Source organism: Oreochromis niloticus, linkage group LG3 (genome assembly GCF_001858045.2).
Source record: "Oreochromis niloticus isolate F11D_XX linkage group LG3, O_niloticus_UMD_NMBU, whole genome shotgun sequence".
Taxonomy (NCBI): Eukaryota; Metazoa; Chordata; class Actinopteri; order Cichliformes; family Cichlidae; genus Oreochromis; species Oreochromis niloticus.
The window spans coordinates 20,881,224-20,899,588 of NC_031967.2; the positions used below are offsets into that span (position 1 = coordinate 20,881,224).

General features: G+C 39.2%; 2 protein-coding genes and 1 long non-coding RNA gene across 6 annotated transcripts in view; 2 read left to right on the plus strand and 1 right to left on the minus strand.

Annotated features, from left to right (window-relative positions):
• Window positions 1-18,365, minus strand: part of LOC109198185 (low affinity immunoglobulin gamma Fc region receptor II-b) — a 997,390-nt gene that overhangs the window by 398,143 nt on the left and 580,882 nt on the right. The gene's annotated exons all lie outside the window — the stretch shown is intronic.
• The window catches only part of LOC109201287 (obscurin), a 493,328-nt gene that overhangs the window by 19,506 nt on the left and 455,457 nt on the right, over window positions 1-18,365 (plus strand). The window contains exons 4-6 of the mRNA XM_025906001.1: window positions 8,434-8,742; window positions 9,556-9,813; window positions 11,094-11,342. Of these exons, the coding sequence (XP_025761786.1) occupies window positions 8,434-8,742; window positions 9,556-9,813; window positions 11,094-11,342 (816 nt within the window). The remainder of the gene's footprint in view (window positions 1-8,433; window positions 8,743-9,555; window positions 9,814-11,093; window positions 11,343-18,365) is intronic.
• On the plus strand, window positions 11,593-17,181 carry LOC112846472 (uncharacterized). 4 transcript variants are annotated; one of them, XR_003219457.1, is made up of 8 exons: window positions 11,606-11,641; window positions 11,801-11,816; window positions 11,896-11,987; window positions 12,384-12,434; window positions 14,385-14,447; window positions 14,543-14,602; window positions 15,800-16,005; window positions 16,106-17,181. It is a non-coding gene; the product is annotated as an uncharacterized LOC112846472 (long non-coding RNA). The 4 variants fall into 4 exon arrangements; XR_003219456.1 differs by having other exon boundaries at window positions 11,593-11,816; XR_003219455.1 differs by lacking the exon at window positions 12,384-12,434 and having other exon boundaries at window positions 16,106-17,179.

Sequence of the window (18,365 nt, forward strand, 5' to 3'; positions counted from 1 at the left end):
CAAACCAGGGCCAAGTAGCAGCAGTGGGCTTCCCACTGACCCCCTCTCCTGACCCTGGATACTTGCAATCCTGAAGGCAGAGAAAAAAAAATGACAGTAGACAAATAAAAACAGGAGAGAGAAAACCAAGGCAACTATGTTAATCCCTAAAGTTTTCACAGCAGAACACAAGAGGAATACCGTCTGGACATCACAGGTTCTGTACAGTATGAGGGTTAATAAAACCGTACTCATATGAATATGATGTGTAAATTGATTTATTCTTGTACCTCGATGCCACAGTGGTCGAATTCTTCACCCCAGTGAAGAGGTGATCATTTTCTCCTCTCATTTTAATAAACAGAGCCGTTTGGTCTTTGTTCCCTAAAACATATCAAACTGAAATCCTGAAATCCCAAATCCTGGGATATGGTGGGCCACGAAGGATACACCCGACCCATCCTTCAAATCTGGGGAAATGAAGGACGCATTTGTCGCCGCCTTTCGAGGACTCTTCGAATTTGGACAGCCTTCGTCGCGTCGCTGTGACGTAATTGCCTACAAATGCAGCCATCGAAGAATGCTACCCCTGAATTTGGACACAGCCTGAGTCTCAATATGTGTTTTGCATACTTCCTGTTTTACTTTCATAGTCACTTGTGCTTTGTGCATCATGTTCAGTTTAAATTGTGTCCAGCTGTGCTTCCCAAGTGTCTCTTCTTAGCTACGATTCCCTCCTGTGGTTTGTTCCCTCGTTTGTTCTTGTGTGTATTTATGCCTGCGTCTCTCTCTGTCCTGCATCGCGGTCTCCCTCATCGTCTGGCTCTGTGTTCTGCCTGTCGTTTAGTTTTAAGGAATTTTGTGTGTAGTGTTGCATTTTTTGCATTCCAGCAATACAGCTGGGTTTAAGTTAGGCTTTTCTAAGAGTCTGCATTTTGGGTCAAATCCTCATTCCTTCCCTCTTCACACCGCCAATAGAATAGCCCTTTATTCTCATTGTACATGTACAATGAAATTATGGATACTCTATATTCTGCCACATTTTATTTTTATTCTATTGAAAGGCCTCATTTTTATCTGTGCCATACAGGAAAGAGGAAATGCAGCGTGTGTTTCAGACAGCAGTCTTTTGTGTAGCTGATGTTTTGTTTTACATCAGCTTTTTAATATGAGGTACTTTCTTATCCTTTTTGACTTTAATGACGAGCTTGTTTTACTAAATTAACATGTAGTAAGATTTGAAACTGCAGTGACTGAGACCAGAAACCTTTGCACAAAGTATTTACTGGTGTTTTAAACTCTGACCTTTAGATCAGACCATGACAGGAAGGATCACTTTTTAAAGAGACGTGGCTGATGGAAAATATTGTGTTAACATTTTTGTAACCGCAAGTTCGCAAATAGCTGCAAGTCTATCTGCACCATCTCTGCACTTAAACAAACATCAATGACCTCATGTATGTGAGTGTGTGTGTGTGTGTGTGTGTGTGTGTGTGTGTGTGTGTGTGTGTGTGTGTGAGATGAAACATACGTGATCATGAGGGTGAGAAACCACAATAATGCACCCCAGGCACCAGAGGCAAATAGAGAAAGATCCAGGAGACCCAAAAACAACCACGTGTCCACACCAGCAGAAGCAACAAGGAGCCAAAAAGAAAGAGCGCCTAAAAACCAACTGGCAGCTGATCCTGTCAGAGGTTGGCCACCCCAGTAAGAGCTGAGGACAGAGCCCCAGGGCTCTGGACACATGCACATGAATGCACAAAGACACACACCTGCATCAACCCACCGTTCTAAAACCCTTCACCCTGTGTCTGTATTTCTGTGAAATATAAATGAAAGTTTGCACACAGCTGCAGGCTTATCTGCACTTAAAAAACCTCAGTGATCTCGTGTTTTTCTCCATCAGCCCACAGAATGAATCTCAATGTCTCCTAAAACACTTTGGCTCTGTGCTATGTGATTATGTCTTATTCTTGCTATCAAACCTCAGGATGTGTAAAGAGGAACTGGAAGTTGAAGCAACATGAGGTTTGTTGCAATGCTTTGTGTATTTACTCAATATGCATTCAAGTTTAAAGTTACTATGGCAACATGAGTAAAAATATAAAAATAAATGTTTTAAGGAATAATTATTAAAATATCTGTTAGATACACAACAAAAACATCCTGACATCTCACCTCTGTTTTTGACCTTCTGCAAATGATTTTTTGTTTTTAATAAATAATTACAATCCACAGTAAAATAATGAATAAGTGTTGATAATGTTTTAGAGTTCATTCACTCGTATTGTAGGGACACCATAATATCTTCTGACATATCAGTCTACACAAAGCTAGACAGTTGGACTGAACTTCTGTCGAATCATACAGTATGTTATTCTCATTTATTTCTTTATGTTGTAAGTTGAAATTTTTAAAATCTAAATGTTTTTATGCAGCATGAAAGAAGAATTTCAACATAATTTGTCTGATAAACAATTAAAATGTAAAAAATCATTAAAAAGACAGAACAGAAAACAGAAAAGGGGTTTTGGTACATTAAATCGCAGTGACTCCCTGTATGCTGGAAGAGTAATATTGCAGAATGATAATGATCCAGGGGACGCTGCAAAAACATGTCAGAGTAAAAAAAAAGACCTGGTAAAATATGACTTAAAGCAATGGAAAACAACACAAGAATCAAGTTTCTATGTTTGCAGCGGACAGGAAATTAAACATGTTACAAAACTGCTGCGGTCAAAGCTAGAGAGCTGTTTGAGTTTGGTGTAAAAGGGAAGGAAGCACAGAGAGACCAATCAGAAGAAGAACCTGTAGAAAAACTCTGTCACACCTAAACAAAACACAACTTCTCTTTTTACTGCAAAGTAAAACTGTTTGAAATTATCTGTGGATCAGAGTGCAGCAGGCTGGATGTGACGATGGGGCACTCTTTGCTCTGCATGATGGGCTTTTTCTGTAAGTACACGTCTGACATTGTTTGAAAGACACAATTAATTAAAATGTTTCTGATCTCTGAGAATTAGTGAGTCACTGTTTAGAGCTTGTTTAGCAAACAGGAGAAAGTTGGTGATTATTGTTCATCTGAAAATGAACAATAATCAATAATCAGAGTAAAGTCTTTAAAAAAAACTTTACTCTGAGGTAAAATAACTGATGAGGTTTTATTCATTATTTTAGTGCTCAGTACAGTCATCCGTGAAAACGCTGAAGGTAAGAAACACTGTTTTTACTCCAGTTCATATATGTAGCTGTTATCTCCTACAATGCTTTAAATCAGGGGTGTCAAACTTATGGCCCACGGGCCACATTCGGCCCTCGATACAATTGTTTCCGGCCTGCGAGCCAGTTATTAATGGTCCCTCAGTATGTGGGAGCTGAATCTTCAGCCCTGCTAAGAATCCATGCTTTGATGGGCACACCATGTGGCCAATCACATGCAAAGTCAGGCTGGGATCATACCATTATGTGAAAGAAAGAAGGGGGGGCAGACGTTCTGAAGACAGCAAGTGTAGTGGTACAGGCCAACGATTAAAGTGCAGGTAAACAGAAATGTTTCTGTTTTTCAGCATCTACTATAGAAATACAGTATAGATATAATAATGATGAGCTACCAGAAGTTTCTCTCTATTTTTACACATTTGTTTCTTACAATTTAAGTCAAAGGGTCGTGCCGACAGATTTCTCTCTTTCTCACAGCAGCTTTTTCTTCATCATGTAGAAAAACAGTTAAATACTGTAAATCATTTCTTACACTGATGGTGTCAGGGTGGTGGCTCATTGGCTCCCTTTTCTGTTCCCGTGTTTCATTCCATGTCTCCTCTCCTTGTTGAGTCTGTTTTGTCACCCATGTTTGTCTCTCACCCCTCCGTGTGTCTTATCTCCATGTTTGTATCTCTCTGTCCTCTCTCTCTGCCCTCTCCCTCGCCCCTCTGTGTCTTAGTCGTTTTACTGTGTTTCATCTTCATCTTCATCCTCTCTTCCCCTGTTCCTGTCCTTGTGTCTCTTCTATTGCCTCCCTGTTTGTTTATCACTGTTGTTGTCAAGTCCGTGTGTCTCAGGTCGAGGTCTCAGTGTTTCCTGTTTTACTTTGACAGTGTCCCATCCTGTGTTCAGTTTTGCTTCCTGTATTGTGTCATTATGTTTATTCCCCCCAGCTGTGTTTTCCGTGTGTTTCCTGTTTCCTCATCACCATCTTGTATATTTATGGAGTGAGTTGTCAGTCGTTCTTTGTCATGTTTGTCATGTTACCTCATGTTTCCAAAGTTCTGCCAAGTATTCCAGATTTTGCATTTTTAGCTTTCTTAGTTTAGGTTTTTGTGATCAGTTTCTTGTTTAGTTAATGTCTTGTTATTGGCCATAATAAAAGGCACAGTTTTTGTTAAAATCTAGTTTTCTTCTCATTGTCTGCACTTGGATCCTCATTCAGAAAGGTTTCACTGGTCTGGCCCACTTGAGATTAAAGTTGGCTGTCATGTAAAATGAGTTTGACACCCCAGTTCTAAATGACATCCTCCCTGTTTAGATTTGATATAACACACCTATCATTTCATTTATTGTTATTTTGATTTTAAAATGATCATATTAAGAGTGTGCTGCCTTCGTACAGACTAATTCTATTTTCATGGATGTTTATCTGAACAGATTACAGTACAGATTTACAAGAAGATGATGATTTGTGTGGGTAGTGCAGTGTATCTCACTGATATTGGCATGTGTGCTGCTTACCTCAGTGTATGCTTTTGTATTAACTCTTGGAGTTCTCAAAATCCTCAATCCCCAATCCTAGTGGGGTTAGGTGAATTGATTATTCTAAATTGCCCATAAGTGTGAGTGTGAATGTTTGTCTCTGTGTTAGCCCTGCAACAGACTGGTGACCTGTCCAGGGTGTACTCTGCCTCTCGCTCTATGATAGCTGGGATAGTCTATAGCCTCCTGCGACCCTGATAAGGATAAGCGGAAGAGAATGGACGAGAGTTTAAAGTGGGATTCAGGAGGTGCAGAACCCTAAAATCAGTTTTTAATGGCTCAGGCTAATTTCCATTGAGAGCTCCAGTAGATTTTCTTAGTGTATGAGCTGTGATCAGCTGACCTGCTGCTCTTTGCAGATTTATCCACCTGAATTCAGTCAGATGTAAGCAGATGATTCATGAGTTGTCCTCGTCTCTACACTGACAGTACACTGTTTATACTGACTTTATATTGGACTGCCACTGTGTACCAGTCACACACTGATCTTTCCTTTAAATCTATCACAGTACAGCAAACTAACCTGTTTATCCTGCACTAATCTGTAGAGGATTTTCATGCAGCCTTTAAATAACACAGTGATTCTACCTCAGTTTGTTTTGCAGCATGCTTCACACTATGAAAAACATAATGTCAACATAAATACTCAAGTAAAGTACAGATTTGTACTTTGTTACTTCCCACCTCTGAAAATAAATAAATAGTGTGATATTTGACTATAAAACTGAAGTTGTTTACATGATATTGTGTGTTTATGTGTTGATGTTCAGTCTCACAGTTTAGATTTGTGCACACCTGGTTGTTTTCAGTCACTCTGCTGGTAGAGTCTAAATATCATTTAATCTGTTTAGTAAAAACAAAACATTTTATTGTTGATTTTTAGTCAAATTGTTACCAGGACACAAAAATATAATTACAAGTAACAAGAGCAATAAAACCAGGATAGTTTTGTGATGATAATGATATATTTTTATTTAACCAGCTCCTCCTGAGCCCACTGTGACCCTCCAACCATCCACGACTCAGATATACAGCAGTGAGACAGTCACTCTTGATATTCAGGGAGGTGGACATATGAATGGAGACGAGACAAGTTAAACGCACCTCCTCACTTATTTTAATTTGTATTGCACATTTCTTCCAAAAACAGAACAAAATACTAACAAAAGTAGTGTAAAATAATAATAAATAATTGTCCTCATTTTAGGAGAGACTGTTCTGCTATGTTAGCCTTTCTCAAACTGCTCGTATGTTTACTCATAGCAGCAGTTTTTTCACTTCATTTATCTTTAAATCCCCAGCTCTGAATCCATCACTGGAGGTTTAACAGCATTGTTAGCAAACAACAGCTAACTGACAACTAATGGATTATATTTATAAATGTATAAAACATTTAAAAACTATAAAAACAACTTTTTAATTGTTGATTTTTAAGTCAAATTATGAGTGTGCTAATGATATATTTTATTTGATCAGCTCCTCCTAAGCCCACTGTGACCCTGCAGCCATCCTGGACTCAGATATACAGCGGTGAGACAGTCACTGTCAGATGTGAGATTCAGGGAGGTGAAGGAGCTCAGTGGACGTATGAATGGAGTCCAGCCAAGTTAAACACACCTCCAACATCCAATGAATACAGAATCACAGTTACTGAGTCTGACGGTGGAGGATACAGCTGCCGGGGCACAAAGACCTATTTGTTAACAGAGTGGAGTGATACCATCACACTGACTGTATCATGTAAGTTGGAGATCTGTTTTATCAACATTAGTAAGAATCTGTCTTTCTTGCAGCTTTGTAACTGTTTCATTTGTGCTGCTCAGTAAAATATTTTGCCTTTATTCTGATAACCAAAAAAACATGAAAAGCAGTTTTTTATTCACATTTAAAAGAACAAAACATATCAGAGTAACTTCTCTGCTGTGCAGCTCTAATACATGAAGTGCAGAACAAATGCTGAACCTGTTTCAGCTGCTCCACCACATCCACTAAGAACAACAGTTACATCCAATATTTTCTCTTCTGTATTTGTGTTATTTTTATTTTTATTACTCCCTGTTGCACCAACATATGATGCAGTTACTTTAGTTGTCTTTAGCATGTTGTCTATTGTTGAAACGATCTTAGAGGTTTCAGGTTTTAGTTAAAGACTCTGGTCTCATGACAAACACACACTGGATCTTTTTCACTTAATGAACTCTGAACTGCAGACGACAATATGGCCTCATTTCATTGGACGCTGGTCTGTGCTGGTATGTTAATAATTTAGAGTAATGATATTTAATGAGTATATAAAGTACTCATAATCATCTCACAGACATAACATTATGTACAGCTACTTTCAGTGCCATTGATATTTATTTAGAGTTTTTTCTCTAATTGATCTTTCTGAGTTAGCTTCAGTAATTACCTCCTCCAAACCATCGATGTGTCTTTTAAAACCCATTCTGACACATCTGTGCACATCAACAGGAAATGTCAGCTTCCACAGCAAAAGAATATAAAACACACTTACAAGGACTCATCTTAGCTATCAGAGGCTTCAACAGCAGATTTAGTAAAGAACACAAGGACATAGCATGCTAACTACAATCAGATCGTATTAACCTGGGTTACTTTCTCATTATGGATGAAATAACTAAGTCATGCTTCAAATTAATGATAGTAAATGAACTATGCATTTATTAATTACTTTAAATACTCAGAGGAAAATATTAAAACAATTTGCTGTGCGGATCAAAACAGTATTTCAGAGTATTTTGTGTCACACACTTTGTTACAGCTTCACCAATAAAGTTTTGTGATATTTGATCATTCACATGTTTCAATCCAGTTCTTTAAATTGTTCTGATTCAGTCATTTTTACTTTTATGTTCTTGTTCTAAACTGAACTGCAGCGAAACCAAAGGCTGAACTGAGAGCTGATAGGACAGCTGTTCCAGTAGGGGGCAGTGTGACCCTGACCTGCTCTGTGAGCCCATCATCATCATCATCATCTGGATGGAAATACTACTGGTACAGATATGACAGCTATTATAAACTTGTGACCTCACCGGATGCAGTGTTTCTATCAAATGAACAAATCAGTGTCTCAGAGGGAGGACTCTACAGGTGCATAGGAGGAAGAGGAGAACCAGTTTACTACACAGAGAACAGTGAGACAGTTTGGATTGACACAACTGGTGAGTTTAAATGTAACTTCCCACAAAGCACTACATCTGATGGTAACTGAACCTTTTGTCATTCATGTGTTTTTATTGTACTTTCTTGAACATTAACAGTGTCAAACAGGCCTGTTGTGACTCTGTATCCAAACATGTCTGAGATATACAGAGGAGAGACGATCACTGTCAGATGTGAGATCCATGGAGGAGACACTGAGTGGGATTATGAGTGGGAAACAAACAGCATCATAAAACCTCCAAATCAAAATGAATACAGGATTAGATCTGCTTCATCATCCAACAGTGGAAACTATCGCTGTAAGGGCAGAATGAAAAGTTCACAGCATAAAACAACAGAGTGGAGTGATTCAGTCACACTGACAGTTTCTGACAGTAAGTCATATTTGCTTTAAGCTGTTTGAACACTTTGTAAAATGTGTTTCTGTTCATATAGACTGAGATTATTATTCTTTGTATAAACTGAGCTCACTGTTCAGAGACTGTACTACATGTTCACTGAGAGAAAATCTTTGTTGAACAGATAAACCCCGTCCTGTCCTCACTGTGTCTCCATCATGGCTGAGTCCTGGAGCCTCAGTAACTCTGAACTGTGAGGTTGAACATCCATCTGCAGGATGGAGCTTCTACTGGTATAAAGCTGTTCCTGATCTGAAAACATACAACTATAAATCCTACAGTTATGAGCTGCTACCTGATGGCAGTGGGACTGCACAGGACTCCTACATCATTCATGGACAGACACACACAGCAGGATATGTGTGCAGAGCTGGAAGAGGAGACCCAGAGTATCACACTGATCACAGTCAACCAAAGTTTGTCTGGTCTGCAGGTCAGTTTGTTTCTCTCTAATAAATTGTGTCATCACTTTTATTCACCATTATTTTTCTTGCAGCAACATACTGACATTGAAATCTGATGTCCAATGACAAATAAAATGCATTAAATGATCATATTTAAGTTTCCTCAAGAAGGATTAAATTGAATCTCATCCTTTCTCACTATATTCAAGTAAACTGAACTTCAGTCAGACACTTCTGTTGTTATTCAAATTCCTCCTTGTTTGTTTCTCACCGAGTTAAACAAGGAGGAATTTTGTCTCCAGCTCTTTTTAATCTTCATGTTGATGATTTGAAAGTCTGTAAATCTGGCAGGACTCATGTGAAGCAATGTTATGTACACAGATGATCTCGTGGTCTTTAGTCCTCGTAGTGCTGGTGTCCAGCAGCTCCTTCACACGTGTTGTTGTGCTTTTGCTGTGGAAAATGATATCAGACATGATGCCTGTAAAATGCTGTCGTGAGTTGTAGAAGCAAAGAGAACAAACATTAAAGATTTGCTGATGTTAGAATTGTCTGTAATAAGGTCACAAATGTCAGACATCTTATTACACGACAGATGATGAAGATACAGAAACTTCTAATGTAGCTTCTAATGATGCTGTGAGATTTTTACTGAGAGACACAGATGGTTCAGTGAAATCCTTCTACCTGCAGGAGTCACAACATTTAAATCTGTATTAATAAATCTCATTCATAGATTTATTTGCAGTTATAGTGGGTTTAGCAAGAACTAGTTTTTCCACTGTGATATTTTGAATCCTAACATCTGTGATCTTTGTCTCTTCACTGCATGTTGTTTCCAGATGTTCATTCAGCAGCGTCTCTCACAGTGAGTCCTGACAGAGTGCAACACTTCACCTTTGACTCTGTCTCACTGACCTGTGAGGGAAACTTCACTGAGTGGAGAGTGAGGAAGTTCTCTGAGGACGGCCGACTCTCTGACTGTAGGAGAATGACTGGATCCACATGTAACATCTACACATCAAAGTCAGATACTGGAGTGTACTGGTGTGAGTCTGGATCAGGAGAGTTCAGCAGTGCAGTCAACATCACTGTACAGAGTATGTTATTATACATTTACTTCTTGGATCTGAGTGATTTAGACGTCACATGCACATTTACATTTATTTATTTATATTTTCTTTTTGAAAGAAAACACTCAAATGTCAACATCTCTGTTGGCAAAGTGTTATTAGTAATGATCATCATGTATAAAGGTGCAGGTGTATCAAAAATTATGCTGTGTTTGAGTTCAGAGCAGCAAACTTTCTTTATTTTACTTGCACTGTGCACAGCTCCACATCTCACTACTACAGTAAAAACAGTGAGACTCATACAGCAGTTTTTAAATATGCAAGATCAGATCTTCATCATAAAAAACATCTGCAATTCATTCTTGTTAATATGTATCATACCCTTTTACATTTTAATGAAAAGAAAACAGAGGTGTTGGTGTTTGGACTTAGTGGTCCCTGTGAGTCCTCCTCTGCTCATTTGGGACCCCTGGAAGTTTATTTTAAACTTGTTATTTGGTGTTAAGTTGGAGAGTGATTTTAAATTGGACAGCCAAATTAGAGCAGTGCTGAAGTCCAGTTTTTTATCATTTAAAGCAAAATTCTAGGCAGTGCTTTGAAACAGTGATCCATGCTTTTATTTCTTCTACTGTAACTCACTTTATGTGGGGGTCATTCATTCTTTGCTCTCACGTCTGCAGCTGGTTCAAAATGCCGCTGCATGACTGTTAACACAAACTTATTAAAAAGAGCATATAACCCCTGTGCTGGCCTCTCTGCACTGGCTGCCTGTGTCTTTTAGGGTTCATTTTAAAATTCTTATGTTTGTTTTTAAATGCTTTCACAATCTCGCCCCGCCTTACCTCTCTGAGCTTCTTCATCCCTACACACCCTGTCAGTCTCTTAGGTCAGCTGACCACCTGCTCTTGGAAGTATCAAAATCCAGGAGGAAGCTCTTTCTATTGTTGCTCCTAAATTAAGGAATAACTTGCCCTTAAATGTTATTAAGGCCCCTTCACTGTCCACTTTTTTAAACGTCTTAAAACCCATTTTTGTTCTTTGGCTTTTGACCTCAGTGAGACTTAGTTTCTCTTGTAATTAAATTAGTTATTAACCAACTCATTAATTATTTTACCTTTTTCTTTTATTCGGCTTTTATTTATATCTTACGTAATTTTATTATTTAGTTCCAATGTACATTACCTTGCGTCAGCTGTGGTTGTTTTAAAGTCCTTTATAAATAAAGATGATGATGATGATGATCAACTTTTTCTAAAAGTGTGCACCAGCTGATGTGACTGAAACAATTGTGTGTGATTGTTTCACAGATGATGGTAATGGTCCTATCCTGGTGAGTCCTGTTCATCCTGTGACTGAGGGAGCTTCTGTTAGTCTGAGCTGCAGTTTGAAAACACAAAAAATACTCTCCAATGTGTTTTTCTATCACAATGACAAACTTATTCAAAATGATACCCAAGGGGAGCTGAAGATCTCTGCAGTGTCAAAGTCTGATGAAGGTTTCTACAAGTGTCAGTACTCAGGAAGAGAGTCAGCACAGAGCTGGATGTCAGTTAAAGGTGAGCAGGATCAAAACATTTGATGTGTTTCTGTAAATGAGTTTCATGCTTGAGAAGGAACATTAGATTGTCTGTTTAATGCTTGAAGTCACCTGGATCTATTTTGTGAGAACTGAAATATGCAGTATAATAATAAGTATTATACTTTATTATTACTTAATTATTATTAGTCATTTCAGCAGCTGTGTCAGGAGCTGACAGCTCTTCATCTCCTGTGTGGTTGATTGTTGGACTGGTTTGTGGAGTCTCTCTCATTATTATTCTCCTGCTCTTGTTGTATCGCTGCAGACAGTCCAAGTGTAAGAGCCTCTTCTTTTCATGCTGTATTAGAGAGTTTATTTACTACATACACTTTAATTATTCACACATATACATGTATTCTGATCTCATGACACTAAATATCAGTGGAACAATTTATACATGACAAACATGTGTAATAACATTTGTCTCTTTCACAGGTTCCTGCTTCACCAGGTTGGTAAAATACTTTTTATTATTATTTTAAACAAACATCAGTTACTTTTGAGTTTATTGTGTTTATTTCATGTTTTAGGTCGATCCAGTCTGAGAGTCACAGTCCGGGCTCCTCCACAAATCATGGAGTCAACCAGGATGAAACTCATGAATACAACTCTCTTCATCCTGGTCAGTATTTAAAGCATTTAAATAATATTATCATTATTAATGTGGACTTTTTATTCAGTCTTCATTAGCACAAACAGTTCTTAGGTTCAGTTTGTGCTCAGCAGTTAATTTAATTTAAAAATCAAAATCCAGTTGAACAAACATTGAAACAGCCGAGTGACACATGCACATGAAATCAGAAGTAAACAGGATTTTACAAACCTGATTGTATCTTTAACTCAACTCAAGAATCCAGTAATCCTTTTGTTCTATATCATATAAACACAAACAATAACAGTAATATGAGTGTTACATTATAGTCCTCGTTTTGAATCAGACAGAATTAATGAAACTCTCTTTTGGTTTTTATTATAACGATTAATATGACCATGACTTTATTCTTTCTTTATTCTTTAGGTACTGCTGATCTCTATGAATCAGTCACACATATAGACGAATCAGCAAATGGTATTCGATATTTTTTTATTTGTAGCCTTCAGTATATCCAAAATGCTGTAGTGAGAGAACTGACAGGGACTCTGTTTATCGACCCCCTGTCCTTCTCCTTCTCCTCCTGTTTTTCCTAGATTATTTAAAAGTAGAATGAGAGATAGAGCCTTCATTTTTCAGTGGAATCAGCTCCCAGTTTGGATTCGGACGACAGACACCCTCTCTCTGTACTTTTAAGATTAGGCTTAAAACCTTCTATCCATCTTCTTCCACTTATCTGGGGCTGGGTTGCAACAGCAGCAGCCTAAGCAGAGAAGCCCAGACCTCCCTCTCCCCAGCCACATCCTCCAGCTTGTCCGTGGGAACACCCAGGCGTTCCCGGGCCAGCCAAGAGATATAATCTCTCCAGTGTGTCCTGGGTCTGCCCCAAGGGCCTCCGGTGGGACATGCCCAGAACACCTCACCCAGAAGGCGCACAGGAGACATCCTTTTCAGATGCCCAAACCACGTCAACTGGCTCTTTTCGATGTGAAGGAGTAGTGGCTCTACCCTGAGCCCCTTCCTGATAGCTGAAACCTTCCCTTTTAGATAAAGTATGTAGTTATGCTGCAGTAGGTCTAGACTGATTGGGGATTCCCATAATTTACTGAAGGTTTCTTCTTCATTCATCTTTTTCACTCACTGTGTTTATACACCATTTATCATTTCATCATGAGTTATTATTAATCTCTGGCTCTCTTCCACAGCATGTCTTTCGTCCTTTCTTCCTCCCCTCAACCCAACCAGTTACGGCAGATGGCTGCGCCTCCCTGATTGTGGTTCAGCCAGAGGTTTCTTCCTGTTAAAAGGGAGTTTTTCCTTCCCACATTCACCAAGTGCTTATTCATAGAGGGGTTGTCTAATTGTTGGGTCTTCTTTGTATTGTTATAGGATCATTTCCTTACAATATAAAATGCCTCTCCCCCCACCACACTCCCAGCTGGGCCCCTTACGGAGGGGTGGGGCCCTCGGACCTCAGGCCTCTGGGCCGGGGCTCAGTCCGCTCCGGTGTGACTGGCTGATGGTGGAGCGCGCGGGCACGTCACTGCAGCCCCCTGTGGCTTCTGTGCCGTGGCTGCTGGGTGACCCCACGTCTGGGCTCTCCTCCTCTTTCCAGGAGGATGGCACGGTTGCCCCTCTGATGGTCTTCCTTGGGCTCTTGCACTCTGGAGCCCTCTGGATGTCTGGGGCCTGGATCTCCTCCATGCCTACTTCATGCCCTGGGGGATGGGACTATTGCTCCTCACACCCTTTAGCAGATCGTTACATGGGGAAACCTTTTGAATACAAGTGCGCTCACGCACACAGGTGTACACACAGGTGTTCACAGACACAAACTATATCTCTCTTGGCCACCACCTCAAAGCACATTGTGCGCTGTCGGTCTTGCGTGCTGCACAATAACATTCAATATTTAGTATTTACTGATACTTACAATTATCTGCAATAGTGATGAGTTTATTGTGTTGCTCTCTTTTTGCTTGTTTTCTTTTTTTTCTTTCAACAGGTGATCCAGTTGATTTCTTTTCTGTCCCTCTTTCCCTTCCTTCCTTCCTTCCTTCCTTATCCCCAAGTCATGTCTGTCCCATCTGTAATAACTTAAAATAAAATAATATAAATAAATAAATGAATAAGAATGATAAAGGTCAAGTGGATCAATACGACAAAGCCAAGATCATCCACTTGGTAAAATAAATCCACTGGGCATCTTTCTTGACCTTCAGACAATAATTCTGATTGCTAAAGTACCAAACAGGACAGACAAAAAAACCCCAAAACAAAACAATATAAAGTGCCTTGAGATGACTGTTGTCATGACTGTTGTCATTTGGCAGTATATAAATAAAACTGAATTGCACTGAAATAACATAGAATTTCATGTTCTGTGTGACGGGTTTATAATCTTCTAACTAAATATGCACATTTCAGGAGCAGATGACCCCAGAGATGTCACATACTCTCTTATTGAACTTAAAACCCTTGGAAAGAAGAGTGAGTTTTCAAAAAGCTGATGTAGAAACATTTTATCAATGGTTATAAAACTTTTTGTTATTTTCTTATGTGGATTAATCTGACCATCTTCACAGGGAAGCATCATAAACCAGAGCAGAGTGCTGTTTACTCTGAGGTGAAGACGGGAGCTGCAGGTACAGTCACAACAGTCTCATTCAGTGTTTGTACTGAAATGTGTCAGTTTATTATTTTGCAGGTAATTATAGGTCAGCATGGAGTTTAGTTATTCCCTTACCAAGCTTAGCTACTACACACTACACATCAGCAGAGTTGAATCTTATACACATCGAGGGTCACTCAGAGTTTTGTGTAACTTTGTCTCTTTGGATTTTGGATTCAATAAAGTTCAATAATTCATTACAATATTTACATTTTGTCATCCACAGATTGCACTTTATTGTACATTTATATACTTTCTTCAGGAATTTATTATTAGCTCAATCACATATAAACTTTTTCTCTTTAGCACTCTGTGTTTATCAGTCACAATACATTCAATATTAGATAATTTTAATCATACATGGTGAAGTCAGAGATTCTCACATCTCTCTGTCTTTTAAAATCTTAAACTACCTCCTTAGGGCCTCACTCCTGCTCTCAGAGAGAGTAGGGGTCAGAGTTCATGTTGCTGTCTGTGCACACAGAAACTGGTCACACACAGACTCTGCCCCAGACCACAGATCACAAAGCACAAACTGAAACAAATAAAAACACATAACCTTTGGTGTCACTGGCAACATTTTTTATTTCTTTAAATGTATTTAAATGTTTACTTTTTAAACGAGGTTCAGATCCTCGGGCTTATCTCCATCTAAGAGTGAAATAAAGGACTTACTGTAACGTCCACCTCCTTATGGTTAGTGTTACACAGAGTGCTCATTATACCTATATGTGATTTTGCTCATAGTTAATCATTCAGAATTCTATTCCAGTATAATAAAGTATAAAGCTAATCGGCATAACGGATGAGAATATAAAGTTTAGACTTATACAGGATATTTCATTTAACTTTTTGTGCAACAATGAAGGAATCCTTGTGAAATGTTACTCATATTATCTCATCAATGGTTCCTACTTGTAACTCTTAGCGTGGTGAGTCTCCTCACCACAGACTTAATTAAGTTTCTGTTTTACCTGTTGGGGAAAACCTCCTGGAATCAGAAACGTGGACCCTCTATACAGAGAGCCAGTCCAGACTTTCTGTATAAGGGTAACTGGGTGATCCACAGCTTTTTTAAATCCACCTCTAAGTCCATATACATCCAAGTGCTTTGGGTTTGTGTCATATACCTGCTGATCAAATGTATCCTGAGCTCTGACTTCTCTTTTAGAGGACAGTCTGATGTATGCTGAGGTCAAACACCCCCAAAAAGGAAAAGCCAAGAAAAAAGCAGCTAAACAAAGTCTGCCATCACCTCCAGTGAATGTTGTTCAACATGTTTATCTGGTCTTAAATTCTTCTTTTCACTCACAGGAAAATCAAGTCCTGCAGCTGATGCAGCAGTTTATTCTGAAGTCACATTAGGAAGCTTTCCTGGTAATTATGCTTCTGTGCAGGATGAGTTATTCTTCAAGTTATTAAATGGCGAACATCCTGAAACTTGGACATTTCTGTTCTTTGTGTGTTTGTCTTACAGGTCAGTGAGGAGAGCTGCAGCAGCAAAGCCAAGAAGAAGCATTTTATGAATCCACTGTTGCTGCTCTGCTGCCCAAATATCAGACACACTCAGTCTTTAGTGTTTATGAAGTTTATAAACTTGGTACTGTCTTTTAGCATAAAGCACACAGAGGTGTGTCCTGTTTCAAATCCATGCTCTTTATATTCAGCTGATATGTTTTATATTCATTGTTGAGCTTCTGGATCAAATTTGAATGTATCCTGTACCAACAGCAGTGAGAAAAAAAGTTTGAAGTCTTTAGAGTTTACATTAAGAAGTGCTGGTATTTACACCAACAAATACTTGTTGGTGTATATGTATCAATCTAATGTGTGAATGGGTGGATGACTGAATGTAGTGTAAAGCGCTTTGGGGTCCATAGGGACTAAGTAAAGCGCTATACAAATACAGGCCATTTACCATTTAATAAACTTAAACCTGCACCATCTGCCCTATTCTGGTATTCTAAACAGTATTTAGCGGAAATATTAAACAACCTACCTAATGGGGTTGTGTTACGGCCGGTCTAGGAAACCCGACCGCAACAGAAGAGTGATCCATCCCCTGCTCGACCCCAGCACATCACACCACAAGTTAAAATATGACATGGTTTATTTACAAACACGAAACGAAAAAATGGGTTCACAGGAGTCACTCAGGCTTTGGGGTGGACCCACGCCAAAACAACAAACAAAAAGGGAAACTAACTCAGAGGAGCGACTGCTTACCTAGCCCCAAAGAAACATAACCAAACAACAATCACTTACCTCCCTGAGTAACTAAACATGAGAAAAATGTACCCAACTGAAAAGGCGATCCACCCCTACTTCCTCCTGGACCTGCAAAGCAACACAGGGCATGTCGCAGCCCCAGCCGGTTGGGGTAAAACCGAGGATGGATGATTGCCGTCCTCAACCGCGCCGTCTTATACTCCGCCTCCAGAGCAGCATCCAGTCCTGGCGCACCGTCTTCGGGATCCACCACTCCTGGAGGCACACCTGCACACTCACATTTGCATGTCATAATCCCAACCCACGATGGCAGCCGTAGCTGTTGCCAACTCCTAGCAAAAAAAAATTAAAAAAAAATGGAACCACACCCCACCCTCCGCTTCATGATGCTTAATTGACGTAATAGACTTTAATTTAATGCATGTGTAAAACAAATGCACAGAAATCAGTTATTATTCTACAATAATTAAATAGATTCAACATCTTTCATCAACAGAATTGCTGACTGCACAGATGGTACCTTCCCAAAGGAAAAAGTACTACAGCTTACTAGGGTAAATATTAGACTTAATATTTACTACATACAATAATGGATTTCTATACATTTTACATCAGATGAAAACTGTGGTTGTAAGATTCAGATAATTATTTATTAAAAGCTCTACATTTGAAATGAGAATAAGAAAGAAAAGTATATCTTTGTGCCCCCCTTTCTCTGTTAATGCCCTACCTGGCCCCCTGGCAAAACTTTGCTAGACCCGCCCCTGCACAGTTACCAGCTGTCAGCTACGTAGAAAAGGATCCTGGTGTTATTTGTCTCTCAGAAACAGTTCATAACTTCCCTTCAACTCATCCATGTCACCTAAAAGGTAAACCTGTTTCTCCATCACCTGTTCAGCTCTGATGATTCAGTAAGGACATCTCCTGGTTTCATCTTCATGTTTCCCTCTCACCACATATCCAAACCGATATCATGACCAGCAGCTTTACAGCTGTGGCTCCAGCAAACATCAGCTGATACTAGAAAGTAATATTAAATAAATTCTAACAACAGCTGATCAAGCTTAAAATCCCCTGGTTTCCTCTTTCTGGCGCAAAGTGGGCGATAAACAAACAAGACAGACAGGACATGTGACAGAAAAGCTGATCAGCTGATCGTTGATCAGTTTCAGGATTGAAGTAGCAACAGAAGATGGAGGGGGAGAGAATGAGCGAAGAAGGTGCAGCGTAAAGACAGAATAACTCCAGCTTTGTGTCTTTTTTTCATGCTAGCTGAAGGGATTGGGGACCCCTGATTTAAGGTATTTGAAACTGGGCTGAGGTCTCAGGGCAGACCGAGAACATCCCAGGTTATTATATTTTGCAGTTTTCCTTTTACTGTTTGCAGGGAAATTTTATTAAGGCAATTGAACAGGAGTAAAATGAAAGCAGAATCAAAAATAATCATCACAAAATAATCAAATCACATCAGTTATATTTATCCAATATGGCAGTCCAATTCCTTCTGA